The 18,586-nt window shown below is 45.4% G+C and overlaps 1 protein-coding gene across 1 annotated transcript in view; it reads right to left on the reverse strand.

Moving 5' to 3' along the window:
• Positions 1 to 18,586, reverse strand: part of grip1 (glutamate receptor interacting protein 1) — a 528,142-nt gene that overhangs the window by 174,917 nt on the left and 334,639 nt on the right. Inside the window, exon 2 of the mRNA XM_070900296.1 lies at positions 5,910 to 5,990. Within this exon, the coding sequence (XP_070756397.1) occupies positions 5,910 to 5,990 (81 nt within the window). The remainder of the gene's footprint in view (positions 1 to 5,909; positions 5,991 to 18,586) is intronic.

Consider the following 18,586-nt stretch of genomic DNA (forward strand, 5'->3'; position numbering starts at 1 on the left):
TATTTAACAGGTCATCTTTCTTATGGATTTTAACCAGGAATTCTATTAGAGTCAAAACCTTCATCATTATCCAACTAAGTTGCATCCATCTCAGAAAATACATTACTTCTGATTTGACTTCATCAGAAAGTGACAACGCCAAGGTCATGCCTTGTTTTCTCTATGGGAGAGAAGTAACCCGTGCCCATATATCAACCACATTCTTCCACTGGTCATATGGTTCAAACGCTGAGAGTATTGGAGGGTAGTCACACTCCGCCAATTTAACCTTGTTTTCTGCCATTTTCCACAATGGCCACTAGGCTTTAAAGTTTTAGGTCCGCCAAAAAATCCTGGTTTCCAACTTCCATCTTTAGTAAAAAGTTGGATAGCCAGTTTGTGAGAGATAGAAGCCTTTACTGACAGATACACACTTTACATACTGTGCATCCCCAAGATAAACAGACAACCCTTCCCCAGCCCTACTCCCATATATATGTGCACGAGAGTCCCCAATTAATAACCACCATCTGAATACAATTAACACCCAATTGCTATACACCACTTGAATATAATGAACAGGAGATAGCCGTGCAATCTTCCATATTGTCGGATGGATGCCAGTGTATTAGCTGTACTGGAACAGACTGAATATTGGCGCGGCTATGCTTCAGCCACTTCTTAATTTCACATGACGTGAATCAAGTTGGCTGGACATAGGCATCTACAATAGTAGAGACCAACTACGATCATCCACTTGGCACTTTCGGCATGAGACACTTGCAAACAGTTCAGCCTCGTCACTTGAACTCACATGGTTGAGGATGGGAATGCTTATGGAGCCTCCTCCTCCTCCTCTTAGTTGTCTGGTTACCCTCCACCATTCTAGATTAGAAGTGGTAGGGCGAGAGATTTCAACTCACTATCTTGGGTTGGTAATCCAGTACCATAACTATTAGACTGCTGTACCAAAGTATTTGCTTTCTATTTTAATACATTAAAATTACTTAAATTATTTCAATCAAAAATATTACAGCACAGGCTTAACATTATTTAACTGCTAACAATGTCTGCGCAAAATAATCACATGATCAAAAATGGGAATATTTTCCAATGGCAGCTTTTCCAATTGAGAAGCATTCTTTGTGCTGGTAATTGTTCTAATATCCATCAATCAATTGCATTATTCAATCCCTAGAGTGCAATATACATCAAATCAACAGGCGGTACAGGGAGACTTTTAGACATGCAATCACTTTGCATGAGCTAAACTGACTGATGCAAGTTTATCAAATTTTAACAACCTTCAGTGTAGATCACAAAGGATGCAAGTGTCATAAATTAGAGGGGATGGGACAACTAACTGCACCACTTTTATCGCATTTGTCTGAAGTACATTTGTAAGCAACTGGTGCCAGGAGCACTGTTGCAGTCACTGGTTAGGGCAGTTTGGACTGTGCTACATTTTCAACAACTTTGGTGTTTGGTTACAGGACACTGCGAATGATGGAAAAAAAACCCTACAGTCATTGCAGCTCAGTTTTAATGTGCATGCCACCAAACCACATGTCTGCTATATTTGGTGAGATTGGATTGGAGTCAGGATGAAAGGAGAGACAGATGGTGACTCAACTCAACTGCACACTTTAAATAAGGCATATGCGTAACTCACAAATTGCAAAGAAAAGTCATTCATCAAAGTGTTAGAATTAACATAATAAGTAGTCCAATCAAATTACAGCTTTGATGAGGGTTCTGCAGTGTTTCGCTGCAGATGTGGGAGTGGTTTATCACCAGTCACTTTGGCATTTGGCCACGCTGTAGTGCTTACAGGATATCTGAGAGTCAGCGCTCAATGTAAACAGCATTACATGGGGAGAGAGAAAACAGCTTAGAAACCATTGCTTCAAGCTCTCTGAAAATAACAGCATCTACAATTTCTTAAAAATTTGAAATCTGCATATGCACATTACATCTGTAAACAGGTTCAAGCCAGGATACAATTATCCTATCTATTTCACTACTTTAGCAAAGGTACCTACTGGGATTATAAAAACATTTCTCAAGAATTAGATTACGATTGTGCCACATATCAGATAAATATGTGTAACATATCAGGTAAATGAAATCTCCCCCGATGTTTCCAATACTGGACCTACATATAAAGAGTTAGGGGGAGAAATTGGAGTAATTTGCACCTCCCATTAGCGCTAGTGGGGCGCAACTGACTTTGCGACCGGGCATGGCGCCACTTGAGTTTAGCAGCAATGCTGCAGCATTGCGCCCTGATCTCCTGTGGCCAGAGATTGTGACATCATCACCATGCACATCGCCTCATTAATGCCCTGGCCCCTAATTAGAGTTTCACCCCCTGAAGCAACGCGGGGCGATAACAGTGACTGCTTTAGGGAACACGTACCCGGCGGCCGGCCGCTAATGGGGCGAACATTAAAGGGGAGGTGGCCAGCTGCTGTGGAAAAAAAAGGGGCCATTTTCGCTGTCGCTCCAGTCGCGGTTTGTTGGCAGATTCGGTGCCGCGATTGCTCAGCCAGGCACGCTGCTCGGTGGTCCAAGTAGGTGGCTTCTTCTTTGGCAGAGTATGCAGCTTGGGCCCTTCCCTTTAACTGAGGGAAGAGCCCCTCGTACGCGGCAGCGCTACACAGCCCAGCTCGTAGAGCCGCTGAAGCGTGTGCTCCACTTCATTCCGGGGGCGGTAACCCGAATTTCGCAAAATGTCCCGCCACCCGGATGTTGCCGCTCCCAAATGGAGCGATACCCAATTTCTAGGCCCTAAACTATACAGCTGTTTATAATTATTTAACTTTCTTCCTAATTTATTACAAGGTTTACATCTGTAACCATAGTAACTAGGACCTATCAACCATGAAGTGGAGTACTGTATGAACTCCAACCTACACAATGATAAGCATTTGCATTCTGCAAGTACTGTGCATCACTAGCCTTGAGCAACAATCTGAAACACTGCATCAAAATCCTTTTGGGCAGCAATGTATTGCATTAAAATGCAAGCTTTTAGCAGTATGACTGCTTTTCCTGATAACCAAAAATAATCTTTTAGCGTTGCAGGGTTCATTTTCAAAGGCTACTTTGATTGGCTTTCTATTAATAATTTTACACTACTGGCACTGTACCATAAACATGAAGCCCATAGCCTGAGAATGTGCATATATAGAGCAGCTGGATTCAGCCAGTATGCTATGAATACAATGATCTGGTGGGAGCTGCATTAATGGAACATTTTTCATCACACAGCCATTGCTATGTACAATGTGACCCATTAACCTGCTATCTTGTTAAAACAAAAATACTTATCTTCAGTCTCTGCAGTTGGAATTATCAGCTTACCACTGAAAATTGTCAGGAAATCAAATGGTTGGGTTCATTAGGTATTATAATAAGTCGGTTACTATGTTAGAATTTTGAAAAAATTAGCACCATTTCCTTTTTAATGCCTTTAACGTAGTAAAACGTCCCAAGGTGCTTCACAAGAGTGTATTCAGACAAAAGATTACATCAAGCCAAAGAAGAGGGCAAACAATAGGAAAGACGACTAAAAGCTTGGTCAAAGAGGTAGGTTTTAAGGAGCGTTGTAAAGGAGAAAAGTGGAGAGGCTTAGAGACAGAAGTCCAGCTAGAATTCCACGGCAGCTGAAGGCAACCCCGCCCCCCCCCCCACCCACATCCCCCCCTCCTCCCCACCCACAACCCCCCCCCCCACCACCACCACCAATGGTGGGGTGATGGAATTTGGAATTTTTGTCTATTAAAGTTCTCTCTTGAGCTGTTATGAATAAGCAGACTGCTATAGACCATTCAATAGATCTGCATCAAGACAGATGACCACTCATCCGTTGCAGAGAACGAAACATAAAGGCAAGAATTTCCATTAATTTACTGCACAGCTAGGTGCTAAAAAATCCATTGCCAAAACTCTCAGCAACCCCGAGCTCTGCAGTCGATTGTTGATCATTTTTATTGGTTTGCCCGGAATTCTTGGTGGTGTAAACATGATTAAAATTCAAAGTACCTTCAACTACATGAATAATCTATTTGCGGAGTACCCCAATCACTTTTACCTGTGCACAGCAGTTCCCAGCAGTTGGACAAGAGTATCAGAGATTTCAGCTCATTCAATAATGCATGTTTTTTACAGCTTGTCCAAAACTGGTGTCTCACTGCATCAATATCATTATCTGCCTCACAGTATGAACAATGCAGTGACTTGAGTTACAGCAATAAAACTGTGTTTGTGGGTGTGCATGCGTTCTCTTACTTTCCAGCAGGGAATCTCTGGAAATTTACCAGGAATTGGAAGTATAGCTGATTTTTTTTTCCTCCTGAGGTTGAAGATTCGGAGACCCAAGAGGTCAGATAACGAGATCAAATCCAAGGAGACTGTTGTAAAGGAAATGGTTCAATACTACCCCTTCGAGTGTGTTTCTCAACATCTGTCGGTGTTCTTTTTAAAGAAAACCTTTTACTGAAAAAATGCTGTTCAACATAGAGTATAATGTGGCATAGTATGTCTGCAGTAAAATCTGCAACAATGGTGGAAATATAAAATAAGGAATATTTATCAGTTATTTCCAGAATCAATGGCCAAAACCAGAATTATCACCTAAAAAAGTGGGTGGGTTTGGAGCATGGAGGTAATTAAATTGTTAAAAATGGGATCACATCTACTTGTGCTTTAAACGGGGGCGGGATGGGTGACCAACTCGCTCCCAGGGAGAGGAACATCATATTAAAGATTATAATGAGGCTGACAGCCTCTTTTTTAAGCTACATTTTGAATTTAACTACATATGGACGGGTTTTACACAATTCGTGAAACCCAGCAGTTAAACCAAGGTAGGGACTGCTGCATCCAGGAGCTAAGTGGCTTTATACCTACCTCCTGGATCCAGGGTCCTTGCCTAACCCACCCACCACGATCAGAGACCCCACTACATGGCCTCCAATCGCCTCCCAGACCTCCGATCCCCACCATGAGGCCTCCCCCACCACCCCACCCCACTGATGATGCTGAAGCCACCACAATCCTCTGGTGGCCAATCCTCTCTCCCACCCTTTCGATTTCTCCGCCCGTCGACCCTCCGCAATCCATGACACCACCCTCCAAATCACGGCCGAACCCCCCCCCCTCCCCCAACCCAACCACTGATCCCCGATACTGCCCTCCGCTCCCATTCCCCTCCTGATACTCCAACCCCCTCCCGAACCCCAACCGACCCCCCCACCCCTCACTGATCCTGCCCCTGCTCCCGATCCTAGATAAATGCCGATCCCCGACTTCCCCCCTCTCCCCACAATCCCAAACCATGCCGACCCCGCGATCCCTCCCCTGGACCAATCCCTCGCAACTGAGGCCTACCCATAGCCAACCAGCCTCTCAAGCTGGCTGGATGTGGATGGGAATCCGAGGCCTCGTATTAAAATCAGGCCCTGCCGTTAAAGTCGGCAGGGCCTATGGGAAAACAAGCCTCCCGCGTTCCCCGCCCGCCTCGGAAGCTCCCCGACCCAACCCGCCTCCCTTGAGAATAATCCGGCCTGTGAATAAATCAAGGCTCCATGATTCCATTCTTCTATATACATGCAATATTTATTTTAACAAATCTATAGAAGATTATTTGTGCAGTGTTCATGGAAGAAAAAAAATATACAAAAAAAAAAATCACTATTTCTGATTAGTTGCTAGCGATCCCATCTTTCAGAACACTGGGATGTTTGTCAAAGTAAACCTGTGAATACAAACTAAGTTTCTTCAAAGGATAGACATGGTCATTACAGAAGAATGCCATATTTCAAATCTCTTTGTAGGCGATATGTAAGCACAATCCTCCCAAAGGGGCATTTTTGAAAATGGTGCTGAGCTACAGAACAGATCACGAACATACAGATTAGACATACCTGGGATACTTTGTCTTCTAACTGCCAAAGTGCCTTCTGAAGCTTTTCCTGGGTTTGTGGATTTGGCGTATGGTCCCTCATCTGTAAAATAAAAATATCGAATCTGTCTAAAAGAATTATATAAAGGATTTTTTTTAGAGGCAAAATCATTTGTCAACTACAATGCAGTATCCTGACATAGTCAGTCAGCGAAGCCTACAGCATTGGCATGGACAAGCCTAAATCCCCAAGCGATCTACAAAAGCCTGCCACGGACTCTTTCTATCTTTAGCTTAGTAACATGAAAACCTGGCTGGTTTCATGTTTAAGAAATCATCCAGGCTGGAAAATAATGAGGGAAAAACATATTATCTAATGATGAAAAAAGCAGCTTGTACCACTGCCCCCGACAAGGGCCATTAAGGATAAAAGTCAATGCAAATTACATAAAGTAGCACATCACTGTATTCAATAAAATGTAGCAATCTATTTAATTCCATATTTCAGTGGGTTGAAGACAAAAACAGAGAAATTGCTCATCTGTGAAGGAATGTTTACCTATCCCAGACAGCGTATACTTATTTTCTCAGTCAGGACCAACCAAGAGATATATTTTGCTGTCTACAGATCAAATTAATAAGAAATTCACAGTTTTATTGAGGGTGGACTGAAAGCATTTATTTTTGAAGCTCACTCTTTACTCTGCACAGTAACAGTAACACAGCGAAGGCTGAGCTAACCAGAACCAAGTAAGCACTTCTTCCAGTACTGCATTCTTAGCTGTATTGAAAACCAGCTGTAGATTCAACACCTAGAAACATGCAGCCTGGCATAAAACAGAGCTACAGCCACATTTGTGAAAAGTGCAGAGTGGTGCCTTTGTTAATGATGTGCCGTCTGCATTTGGTTGAGATGTATGGTTCAAATAGCTGAACTTCAGATACTTCCAGAGCAAATGGAGCAAGTGACAAAATTCATGTCCAAACAACTCACAACTGTAGCATGTGTGATGGTATGTCAGATATCCCAAAGCTTCTCTCCATTATGGAGCTGGCACTTGTGATTGAAAGTATAGAAACAGGATGGTGCCTCAAAATACCAACTGCCTATTTTCATACAGTGCTTTTTTATGGTCAGCTTGGCTCAATGGTAGCCCTCTTATCTAGGCATTGACAGGTTGTGGGTTGAAGCTCCATCCCAAAGACTTCAGCACATTAGCTAGGCTGACACTTCAGTGCAGTAATAAGAACATAAGAAATAGGAACAGGAGTAGGCCATATGGCCCCTCGAGTCTGCTCCGCCATTCAATAAGATCATGGCTCATCCGATCATGGACTCAGCTCCACTTCCCTGCCCGTTCCCCATAACCCCTTATCAATTAAGAAACCGTCAATTTCTGTCTTAAATTTATTCAATGTCCCAGCTTCCACAGTTCTCTGAGGCAGCGAATTCCACAGATTTACAACCCTCTGAAAGAAGACATTTCTCCTCACCTCTGTTTTAAATGGGCGGCCCCTATTCGAAGATCGTGCTCTCTAGTTCGAGTCTCCCCCATCAGTGGAAACATTCTCTCTGCATCCAGCTTGTCAAGCCCCCTCATAATCTTATAGGTCTCGATAAGATCACCTCTCATTCTTCTGAATTCCAATGAGTAGAGGCCCAACCTACTCAACCTTTCCTCATAAGTCAATCCCCTCATCCCCGGAATCAACCTAGTGAACCTTCTCTGAACTGCCTCCAAAGCAAGTATATCTTTTCCTAAATATGGAAACCAAAACTGCACACAGTATTCCAGGTGTGGCCTCACCAATACCTTATATAGCTGTAGTAAGACTTCCCTGCTTTTATACTCCATCCCCTTTGTAATAAAGGCCAAGATGTCATTGGCCTTTCTGATCACTTGCTGTACCTACATACTATCCTTTTGTGTTTCATGCACAAGTACCCCCAGGTCCCGCTGTACTGCGGCACTTTTCAGTCTTTCTCCATTTAAACAATAACTTGCTCTTTGATTTTTTTTCTGCCAAAGTGCATGACCTCACTCTTTCCAACATTACACTCCATCTGCCAAATTTTTGCCCACTCAATAAGGAAGTGCTGCATTGTTAAAGGATGAGAAATTAAACTGAGGCTCCATATGCCTTTTCAATTGAACATAAAAGATTCCATGTCAATTTCTCAAAGAAAAGCAGTGAGTTCCCGGTGTCTTAACCAACGTTCATCCCTCAATGACCAAAACAAATTAAGTGGTTATTGTTGTATATGCAGACTATGAATGTACTCTGAGTAGTCACTGTATAGTTGCATAAGATGGAGACTTGTTTACCTGATGTACCATCAATAAGTTTTACACTGTGTATATGCATGTTGGCACCACTAGAGGGTGCAACTGGTGGAGACCGGGGGGTTCCTGGTGGTAGTGCCCAGTATAAAACGCTGCACACCATGCTTATGCCTCACTTTGGAGTTTGGAATAAAGGACCAAGGTCACTACAGATTGAGTACAACACATTCCCTCGTGGAGTCATTCATAAGTACATTACCCACATAATGGGCCCAAGTTTCCACATGATTTGCGCCTGATTTTTAGGAGCAACTGGTGGAGAACGGACTATCTTAGAAATCGCAATTCTCCACATTTTTTTTTCTGCAGTTCTAGTCAGGTAGAACAGTTCTACTTTGGAACAGAATTTTTTCTTCAAAAGGGGGCGTGTCCGGCCACTGACACCTGATTTCAAAGTTTCCACAGTGAAAATGTACTCCAAACTAAAGTAGAATGGAGCCAGTGAAGATTTTTGTAGAACTGAAAAAACCTGTTCTACACATTAAAAAATCAGGCGCAGGTTACAAATTAGGCGTCCAGAACGAGGTGGGGGGGAGGGGGGGAAGGGAACTCATTAAATTCTACAATAAATCCTTATTTATACTTCTACAAATATTATACAAATAAATCCAACTTGAATAAACATTTATAAGCCAAGAAAAGATTAAATAAACCATCTTCCTACCTGTGTGAAAGTGCTTCAGCCAGGGAGAATTCTGCAGCCGTTCGTGCCACTGAGCGGGAGGTGGGGGGGGGGGGAGGGAGGGGGAGAGAGAGAGAGGGGGAGGGAGGGAGAGAGAGGGGGAGGGAGAGAGAGAGAGGGGGAGGGAGAGGGGGGGGGGGAGGGAGAGAGGAGGAAGAGATGGGGGGGGGGGGGGGGGAGGGAGGGAGGGGAAGGTCAGGTCGGATCGGATTCAGTCCGGGAGCGGGAGTCGGGTCCAGTGGGGCGGGAGCGCGGGTCGGGTTGGGTCCAGTCGGGGGGGGGGGGGGGGCGGGGCGCGGGTCGGGTCAGTTGGGGGGGGGGGGGGGGGAGTGGGTATCGGGTCTCGGGGCGGGGGGGGGAGCGGGTCTCGGGTCTGGTCCGGAGGCAGGGGGGAGCGGGTCTCGGGTCTGGTCGGGGGCGTGGGGGGGGGAGCAGGAGCTGGCCGTGGGAGGAGCCTTATTCACACAGCACCAGTGAGGCATTTCAGCCAGGGCTAGGGGCTGCTTCGGGCCCCTCCCACACAGTTCGGCGCCTGGAGCTACTGCACTTGCGTGTCGACTGTAGCGTGCATGTGCAGAGGTCCCGGCACTGTTTTCAGCGCAGGGACCTGGCTCCACCCCCCCACAGCTCGTGCTGGCTGCGCCGAGGGCCAGAGAACCTACAGGTAGGTGGAGAATACCGAGGATTTTTTTAGGCGCCGTTTTAGGCGCGAAAAACGGGCGCCCAGCTCGGAGGGGCGCCTGTTTTTTTTCTTGTGGAAACTTGGGCCCAATGACTGGTGACGAGAATACGGACTTTCACGTGATTATGGCTTTCTATGGCACACTAAAAGACTTCGCAGGGGGTGATGATTGGGATGCTTTCACAGAAAGGCTCGAGCTATATTTCGTGGCAAACAACCTGGCAGGGGAGATGGTCGCATCGGTGGAGAAGCGCAAGGTCATACTGCTGACCAGTTGTGGGCTCGAGGTCTACCGCCTCATCAGGGACTTGCTGGCACCCACGAATGCTAAGGATAAGACATATGAAGATGAGCTGACTGAACTAATTCGCGACCAACTAAAACCAAATGAGAGCATCCTCACGGCCAGGCACAGATTCTACACTCAGCGCAGACCTGAGGGCCAGGAGATTGCAAATTATGCTGCCGACCTCAGGAGACTTGCGGCACTTTGTGATTTCGGCACTCACCTCAATGAAGCATTACGAAACATCTTCATTATAGGAATTGGCCTCGAGGGCCTCCTTCACAAGCTATTATCAGCCGACACCACAGTCAACCTGCAGAAGGCCATCAGCAGCAGTCAGGTGTTCATGACCTCGACCTGCAGCACCAAGCAAATTATTCACCCTGTGGACTCAAACTCGCAAGTACTGTACACAGAATGGTGCCTTTCAAAGACAAGACTGTAGAACGTGGCTCTGCCCAGGGCAGAGAGCACAGACCTTAAGGTTCCAGAACTCAGAGTCTGCCGAGGGGTGCTAATCAAGTAGCACCATGCTGGCGTTGAGGAGGAAACCATAGGGCTCACCAGTGTTGGTTTGCTGAGTACGTATGCAAAGCCTGTAACACGAAGGGCCACCTCCAGCATGTGTGTAAAAGAAGTGCAACTCACCGTCTAGCAAAGGAGTTGGTAGATGACTTTGAATCCAGTGGGGAGTATGATGATTTGGCCAGAGAGGCAGCTCAGCCCCAAGAAGAAATGTATGGAGTGTATACCTGCAACACCGATTGTCCTCCAGTGAAGATGGAAGTCGAGATAAACGGCATTCCAGTCTTCATGGAAGTGGACCTGGGAGCGAGCCAGTCAGTGATGAGCCAGGATGCCTTTGGAGAGACTATGGAACGAAAAACGACCCGAGCTGGTTCCAGTACAGGAAAAGTTGTGCACCTACACCAAGGAGCTGATCCCAGTCCTTGCTAGTGCGGATATAAGTATTATCCATAATGGCGTGGTGCACAAGTTACCTCTGTGGATTTTTGCAGGTCATGGTCCAATGCTACACGGAAGAAGATGGATGGGAAAGATCCAGTGGAAATGGGAAGACCTCTTCACTCCAGCAATCGATGTTCCCCCGTGCTCAGAGGCAGAGCAAAACCTCACCTTCACTTGGGTCAGGCACCAGTGGCACAGACCGTCTATCACTACTGTGTGGCAATGATCCGACCGGAACGACCTAAAAGTACCTCCCCGGCTCCAGTGCCAGGACTCCTGGGGAGGAAGATCGAATTCACAGGCACGCTTCCAGCTTTTGTGGCAGAATTGCGGGAGAGAAGGATCAAGGCAGTCGACCTTGAGGACAGAGGCAAGATGGCGTCCCTGATGCAGCGAGGCTGAAAAAAAATATGGCCGCAGCAATATCACGAGGTGCAACGCTGAGGGACCAACACGTGGTGTCTAACAAAGGATTTGACTGGTGTAAAGTCAGCAGGGTTCTCTTAAAGGAGACCTGCAACCAACTGAACTTAAAGAGACATTGTATGCATAGCAATCAATGTAACGAACCGATTAAGATTGTGAACAAAATGTTGTTGTGAATTGTTGGTACTATTCCTAATGTAAAAAACAAAATGTTGTTGCGAGATGTCGGAAATAGAGTGTCCCCAAAAGTAGCAAGCGAGCGACCTCAGGAGGGCGAAGGCACTGACTCTGATACCCTGCCCCAGGTCTATCCCACGCTGCAGGCACCCAATGGCACTATTCACCACGGACTTGGAAACAAAAACGGCGCCAATACGCACAGTCGGCCACCGTTGCTCACCACCCGGGTGGAGACGGTGCAGCCCCCAGACCCGGTCGCTACCTCGCCCATGTCCGGGAGCGAAAGGTCAGAACCAACGAGTTCCCCAAACGGGACCTGGAACAGCCAGGTTCCCAACACCGTTAGAGAGCAGGCAGAAGATTCTGCAGCCCTCAAAGGAGGACAGGGAGGCCACACACATCTGTGGCTCTGCCCACCACTAGGCAACGGCAAAGGCCCCCAAGTCCTGGCAAGGTGAGCGAACCTAGCCCACCCCGTTAGCAGGAGGTGCACCGCCATCATCGGATGACTAGGACCCCGTCCGGTTGCTCTGGAACTAGCGTCCTTGCATATCTGTACTGCTACCTCAGTACTGACCATGACTGAACCATGAATGCAATCTACCCAATCCTGGCACACGACCGTAAAACGTAATGAATGTAAATCACTGAACCAAGGTGTCACGATACAAACTGTAAAAACTTTTCTTCTTCCTTTCTTTGTACTTGCACTGTGTTTGATCCTGTATGTTAATGTAACTGGCCAGCTACATGACCTCACTGTGGGGTGGGGGGGGGGGGTGGTGGGGGTGGAAATTGAATGTATGTAACCATGGACACATACATGGATCACACCCAGAACCCTCTGGAACCTCCACTGCATCACTGAACCATCCAAACTGGTAACCACTACCCAACATTGTGGCAAAAGGACTTGGGGGTTAACAGGGAGAGAGCCAAGCCAAAGCACAGCCAAGGTGCAAGGGCTATTGGCACTTAAGTTTGGGGAGAGCTAAGCCAGAGCACATAGTGCAAAGGTCATTGGCAGAAAGGACTTGGGGGAGAGTGATGTTGTATATGCAGACTATGGCTGTATTCTCTGTGTAGTCACTTTGTGATTGCATAAGATGGAGACTTGTTTACCTGATGTACCATCAATAAGGTTTACACTGTGTATATATATATATGCTGGCACCACTAGAGGGTGCAACTGGTGGAGACCAGGGGTTTCCTGCCTTGGTGGCAGGGCCCAGTATAAAAGGCTGCACACCATGCTTGTGCCTCACTCTGGAGTTTGGAATAAAGGACCAAGGTCACTACAGTTTGAGTACAACACATTGCCTCGTGGAATCATTCATAAGTACATTACAGACATAACAACTATTCATCTCACTGCTCCTTGTGGGACTTTGCAAATTGGTAGCTGCATTTGCCCCAAACACAACAGTTGTGTACAACACAATAATTAGATTCTTCATAAACAGATTCATAAGTAATTCCTTGGTTGTGAAGTGCTTTGCGACATTGAAAGGACACGAAAGACAGTTTATAACACTGTTGCATTTATATTGCGCCATTTACATAGTTAAACATCCCTAGGCATTTCACAGAAAAAGAAATTCACAGTTTTATTGAATTCGTAATGAGACTAAAATTGACATTGAGCCAAGGAACGAAACATTAAGACAGGCGACCAAAAACTTGGTCAAAGAAGTAGGTATTAAGGATGGTCTTAAAGGAGGAGAGAGAGCTGGAGAGGTAGTGGGGTATGCACAAGAAGCCAGAGTTGGAGGATTGCAGAGTTTTCAGAGAGTTGTAGGGCAGGAAGAGATTACAGAGATAGGGAGGGACAGGGCCACAGAGAAATTTAAACATAAGGATGAGAATTTTAAATTGGAGGCGTTGGTGAACAAGTCAATATAGGTCAGCGGGGTGATGGGTGAATGAGACTTGGTGCGAGTTAGGATATGGGCAGCAGTTCTGAATGAGCTTAAATTCATGGAGGGTGGAAGATGTAGGCCGGCCAGGAGAGCTTTGGAACAGTTGAGCCTGGAGGTAACCAAAGCATGGATGAGGGTTTCAGCAGCAGATGGGCTGTGCAATTTCCTTCTTTTGAATGAGACCAGATTATTAGGTAGGGCTTGCTGTTTCACAATGAGTATGCATTTGCTGATCTTGAAAATTTGCCATTTTCAGTAAATCCTGTGCAGATTTTCTGGGCACATTAAGACATTCTCAGGGGAGTTGTAAATTCACACTATTTTGTAGCCCAACAGCTACAACTGAAACATTTATTTTTGAAACAAATGAAATTTGATTCGAGTTAATCAACTACAGTATAGTCAACCTGCTTGAAGAGTGGTGATTAGATTCTCCATAAACAGATTTCATTCAGAGAATTGTTTGTATCAATTTTGTGTCACCTGCTGTTACTGTCATAAAATTTCCCCAATCTTATAGATGTAAATGAACACTTTAACCCTTTAAGCCTGATGGAAACTTCCAGGTTGAGAGCAAAAAAGAACTTTAGAAACATAGAAACATAGAAAATAGGCGCAGGAGTAGGCCATTCAGCCCTTCTAGCCTGCACCGCCATTCAATGAGTTCATGGCTGAACATTCAACTTCAGTACCCCATTCCTGCTTTCTCGCCATACCCCTTGATCCCCCTAGTAGTAAGGACCTCATCTAACTCCTTTTTGAATATAGTGCTTCATTTTACTTCCAATTTGGGATCATTGAGATACTTGACATTTGGTTACTAGGAAAGATTGCCTAAATGGAACAATATGTCCACGATAGGAGCCCAGCATTACACAGTTTCTACCATGCTATAAAATGCTCAATATGGCATTTTGGCTGCTCATGAAAGCCACTGACTGGAAGAAAAGCTGACCGTTTACATGACTAGTATTCTGCAGTATTTCCCTTCTTATAGTTTTCCATCTTTATATCCAGCATCAAAACAATATTTGAATTCAAACTTTTAATCGATGAAGATAGGTAATAGAATTACCATAAGTCAGCACCCAATATTTAGATAATAATCCTTTTCAGCAGGAATTATGGATAGTAATCAAGAGCTGAAACCTGGTCAATGTTCTCCCTTGCTCATCCACATAGTACAGCCAATTGCAGGATCCCTACTGTGATCCTACCTGGGATCAGCTAACTTGGCACAAGGTTGAAACCAAGGATCGGTGGTGTGATTGCTCCAGCCACATATCACCTTTATCAAATAAGCCATCAGGGGAACTCATTGATCCAGTTTGAAAAAGAAAAGTATAAAGTGTTCTTATATGATTTTCCCCTTCAATGCAGCTAAATTGTTTGTGGCATTAATTAATGCTTCACGTCATTACAATCTATAGCAGTCCCCAATTATGGTGTTTAATATGAGAGGACATTAAAGAGTCAGTGCAGCATAGGAAAATATTTAATATAGAGAGAGGGAGTTATTCATTTTGTGCTCAGGTATTCTGTTGATCGCCTGGGAAGTACAGCTCACAATGAGTATTTATTTATTTAATGCGCTTGAAAATGCTGTGTAGGTGTATGCGGCAAAGTATAAAGAACAAAAATACTACAAATTGGTCTGATTCACTGCTTTGTCAACATTAGTGTGGCCTGAAGGAGCTTTCTGCTCAAATGTCTCTATACACCTTATCCTTATGACTAATTGAGATTGATAATGGTTCTATTAGCTCACCTACATTGGTGATGTTTGGTAATGTTAGGCATTCAGAAAGATTACCTTTTGTTCAAAGTATCAATAGTACAATGAAGGAAAATTATTTTTCTTTTTAAAATTCGTACTGAGATGGATTCGACGCTATGGGAGCAGAGCTAAAAAAGACAGGGGTAGAAATTGGTAAGCATCCAGAAAAACAGGTGCAAAGCATTCCAATATTGCAGTATCAAATTTTTGTCTTATAATAATTCTGTGATGCGCGATGGGACGTTTAAGTACGTTAAAGGTGCTATATAAATATAAGTTGTTGACTGCCTGCAGCCAATTTGCGCAGGCGTTGCTCTCAATTCATGGCGCCTATTTTTTTTTTTTAAATGTCCCAGGTTGATGCCTAAAACAGGCATTCATTCCCATAAATGTGTAAATGTGAGGCCTATTGAAGAGTCCCTTGCTGAAATTAGTCACTGACAAGCAGGGCAGGCATCGGGTGTTTCCCGCTCAGGGTTCTTCAGCAGTCCTGGAATCTGCCAACCAAAAGGGAAGTTACATCTTTGTTTTTTTAAAGTTACTGTGCAAGGGCACTTCTCCGATTCCAGAGGAGACGCTGTCGCCTCCACCCACTCTCCACCTCCGCAACCCCACCATAGCCAGCTTCAATTCTCCCTGCCGAGACTAACCAGAGGGCCACTGCCAGCAAGGCAGGTAACCCAACATTGATCTCTTCTCTTAGATGAGTTGCCCACGGAGGTGCCACCAGCCCTGGCAGCTCAAGCAGTGTATGCTGATGAGACCAGAGACCCAATTTCCATCGACCCTCGGGCCTTTCGGGTAAAGCGCACGCTTGGCGCATAGAGCCGAGTCGGAGCCCAAAAATGGGCCCAGACCAAAATCTACCCTGCAGACTACAAAAACAACAATTTCATAGTCTGTATGCTTGAACTCTGCACACAGGTCAAGAGACCTCACTATTGTTTAGTGCTAGTTGAGCTTGTTAACATAATTCTTTCCTCTCGGTCACAAATGCCACATGGTTTAGCTATTCCAGGCTCCATAATGGAGGTTACAACTTGAGAGGTGTTCCGGAATTTCCAGCACTGTACACACAATGCTCTATGGATGCTGTTTAAAATAAAGTAGAAAAACAAGTATCGCTTGAGGGCTATTCTCTGATGAAAACTGCACTGTAAATTAAGAAGTTTGAGTATAACAATTTTCTTTTTTAATTTGTTCATGGGATGTGAGCGTTGCTGGCAAAGCCAGCATTTATTGCCCATCACTAATTGCCCTTGAGAACTTGGTGGTGAGCCACCTTCTTGAACCGCTGCAGTCTGTGCTGTTAGGGAGGGAGTTCCAGTATTTTGACCCAGCGACGATGTAGGAACGGCGATATACTTCCAAGTCAGGACGGTGTGCGACTTGGAGGGGAACTTGGGGGTAACATAGAAACATAGAAAATAGATGCAGGAGTAGGCCATTCGGCCCTTCGAGCCTGCACCACCATTCAATAAGATCATGGCTGATCATTCATCTCAGTACCCCTTTCCTGCTTTCTCTCCATACCCCTTGATCTCTTTAGCCGTAAGGGCCATATCCAACTCCCTCTTGAATATATCCAATGAACTGGCATCAACAACTCTCTGTGGCAGGGAATTCCACAGGTTAACAACTCTTGAGTGAAGAAGTTTCTCCTCATCTCAGTCCTAAATGTCTTATCCCTTATTCTAAGACTGTGTCCCCTGGTTCTGGACTTCCCCAACATCGGGAACATTCTTCCCGCATCTAACCTGTCCAGTCCCGTCAGTATCTTATACATTTCTATGAGATCCCCTCTCATCCTTCTAAACTCCAGTGTATAAAGGCCCAGTTGATCCAGTCTCTCCTCATACATCAGTCCAGCCATCCCTGGAATCAATCTGGTGAACCTTCGCTGCATTCCCTCAATAGCAAGAACGTCCTTCCTCAGATTAGGAGACCAAAACTGAACACAATATTCCAGGCGAGGCCTCACCAAGGCCCTGTACAATTGCAGTAAGACCTCCCTGCTCCTATACTCAAATCCCCTAGCTATGAAAGCCAACATGCTATTTGCCTTCTTCACCGTCTGCTGTACCTGCATGCCAACTTTCAATGACTGATGAACCTTGACACCCAGGTTTCGTTGCACCTCCCCTTTTCCTAATCCGTCACCATTCAGATAATATTCTGCCTTCCTGTTTTTGCCCCCAAAGTGAATAACCTCACATTTATCCACATTATACTGCATCTGCCATGCATTTGCCCACTCACATAACCTGTCCAAATCACCCTGCAGCCTCTTAGCATCCTCCTCACAGCTCACACTGCCACTGCCACCCAGTTTAGTGTCATCTGCAAACTTGGAGATTTTACACTCAATTCCTTCATCCAAATCATTAATGTATATTGTAAAGAGCTGGGGTCCCAGCACTGAGCCCTGCGGCACTCCACTAGTCACTGCCTCCCATTCCGAAAAGGACCCATTTATCCCGACTCTCTGTGGTGTTCCCATGTGCCTGCTGCAGCTTCACCTTTTAAGTGGTAGAGGTCGCAGTTTTGGGAGGTGTTGTGGAATTGCACTGCAGCCACGGTGCGCAGGTGATGACGGAGGGAATGAATGTTTAAGATGGCGCCAATCAAGCGGGCTGCTTTATCCTGGATGGTATCGAGCTTCTTGAGTGTTATTGAAGCTGCACTCATCCAGGCAAGTAGAGAGTATTCCATCCTTGTGCCTTGTAGATGGTGGAAAGGCTTTGGGGAGTCAGGAGGTGAGACACTCGCAACAGGATACCCAGCATTTGTCCGGCTCTTGTATCCACAGTATTTATGTGGCTGGTCCAGTTAAGTTTCTGGTCAATGGTGACCACCAGGATATTGACGGTGGGGGATTCAGTGATGGTAATGCCGTTGAATGTCAAGGAGCAGTGGTTAGACTCACTTGTTGGAGATAGTCATTACCTGGCACTTGTGTGCCGAATAAGTTACTTGCCACTTATCAGTCCAAGCCTGAATGTCGGCCAGGTCTTGCTGCATGCGGGCATGGACTGCTCCATTTTCTGAGGAGTTATGAATGGAACTGAACACTGTGCAATCATCAGCAAACATCCCTACTTCTGCCCTTATGATGGAGGGAAAGTCATTCATGATTGGGCATAGGACACTGCCCTGAGGAACTGCTGCAGCTATGTGCTGGGGCTGAGATGATTGGCCTCCAACAACCACAGCCATCTTTTTTTGTGCTAGGTATGACTTCAGCCACTGGAAAGATTTCCCCCTGATTTCCAGTGACTTCAATTTTACTAGGACGCCTTGATGCGGTCAAATGTTGCCTTGATGTCAAGGACAGTCACTCTCACCTCACCTCTGGAATTCAGCTCTTTTGTCCATGTTTGGACCAATGTTGCAATGAGGTGTGGAGCCGAGTGGCCTGGCGAAACCCAAACTG

The sequence above is a fragment of the Pristiophorus japonicus genome, chromosome 15 (assembly GCF_044704955.1).
Source record: "Pristiophorus japonicus isolate sPriJap1 chromosome 15, sPriJap1.hap1, whole genome shotgun sequence".
Taxonomy (NCBI): Eukaryota; Metazoa; Chordata; class Chondrichthyes; family Pristiophoridae; genus Pristiophorus; species Pristiophorus japonicus.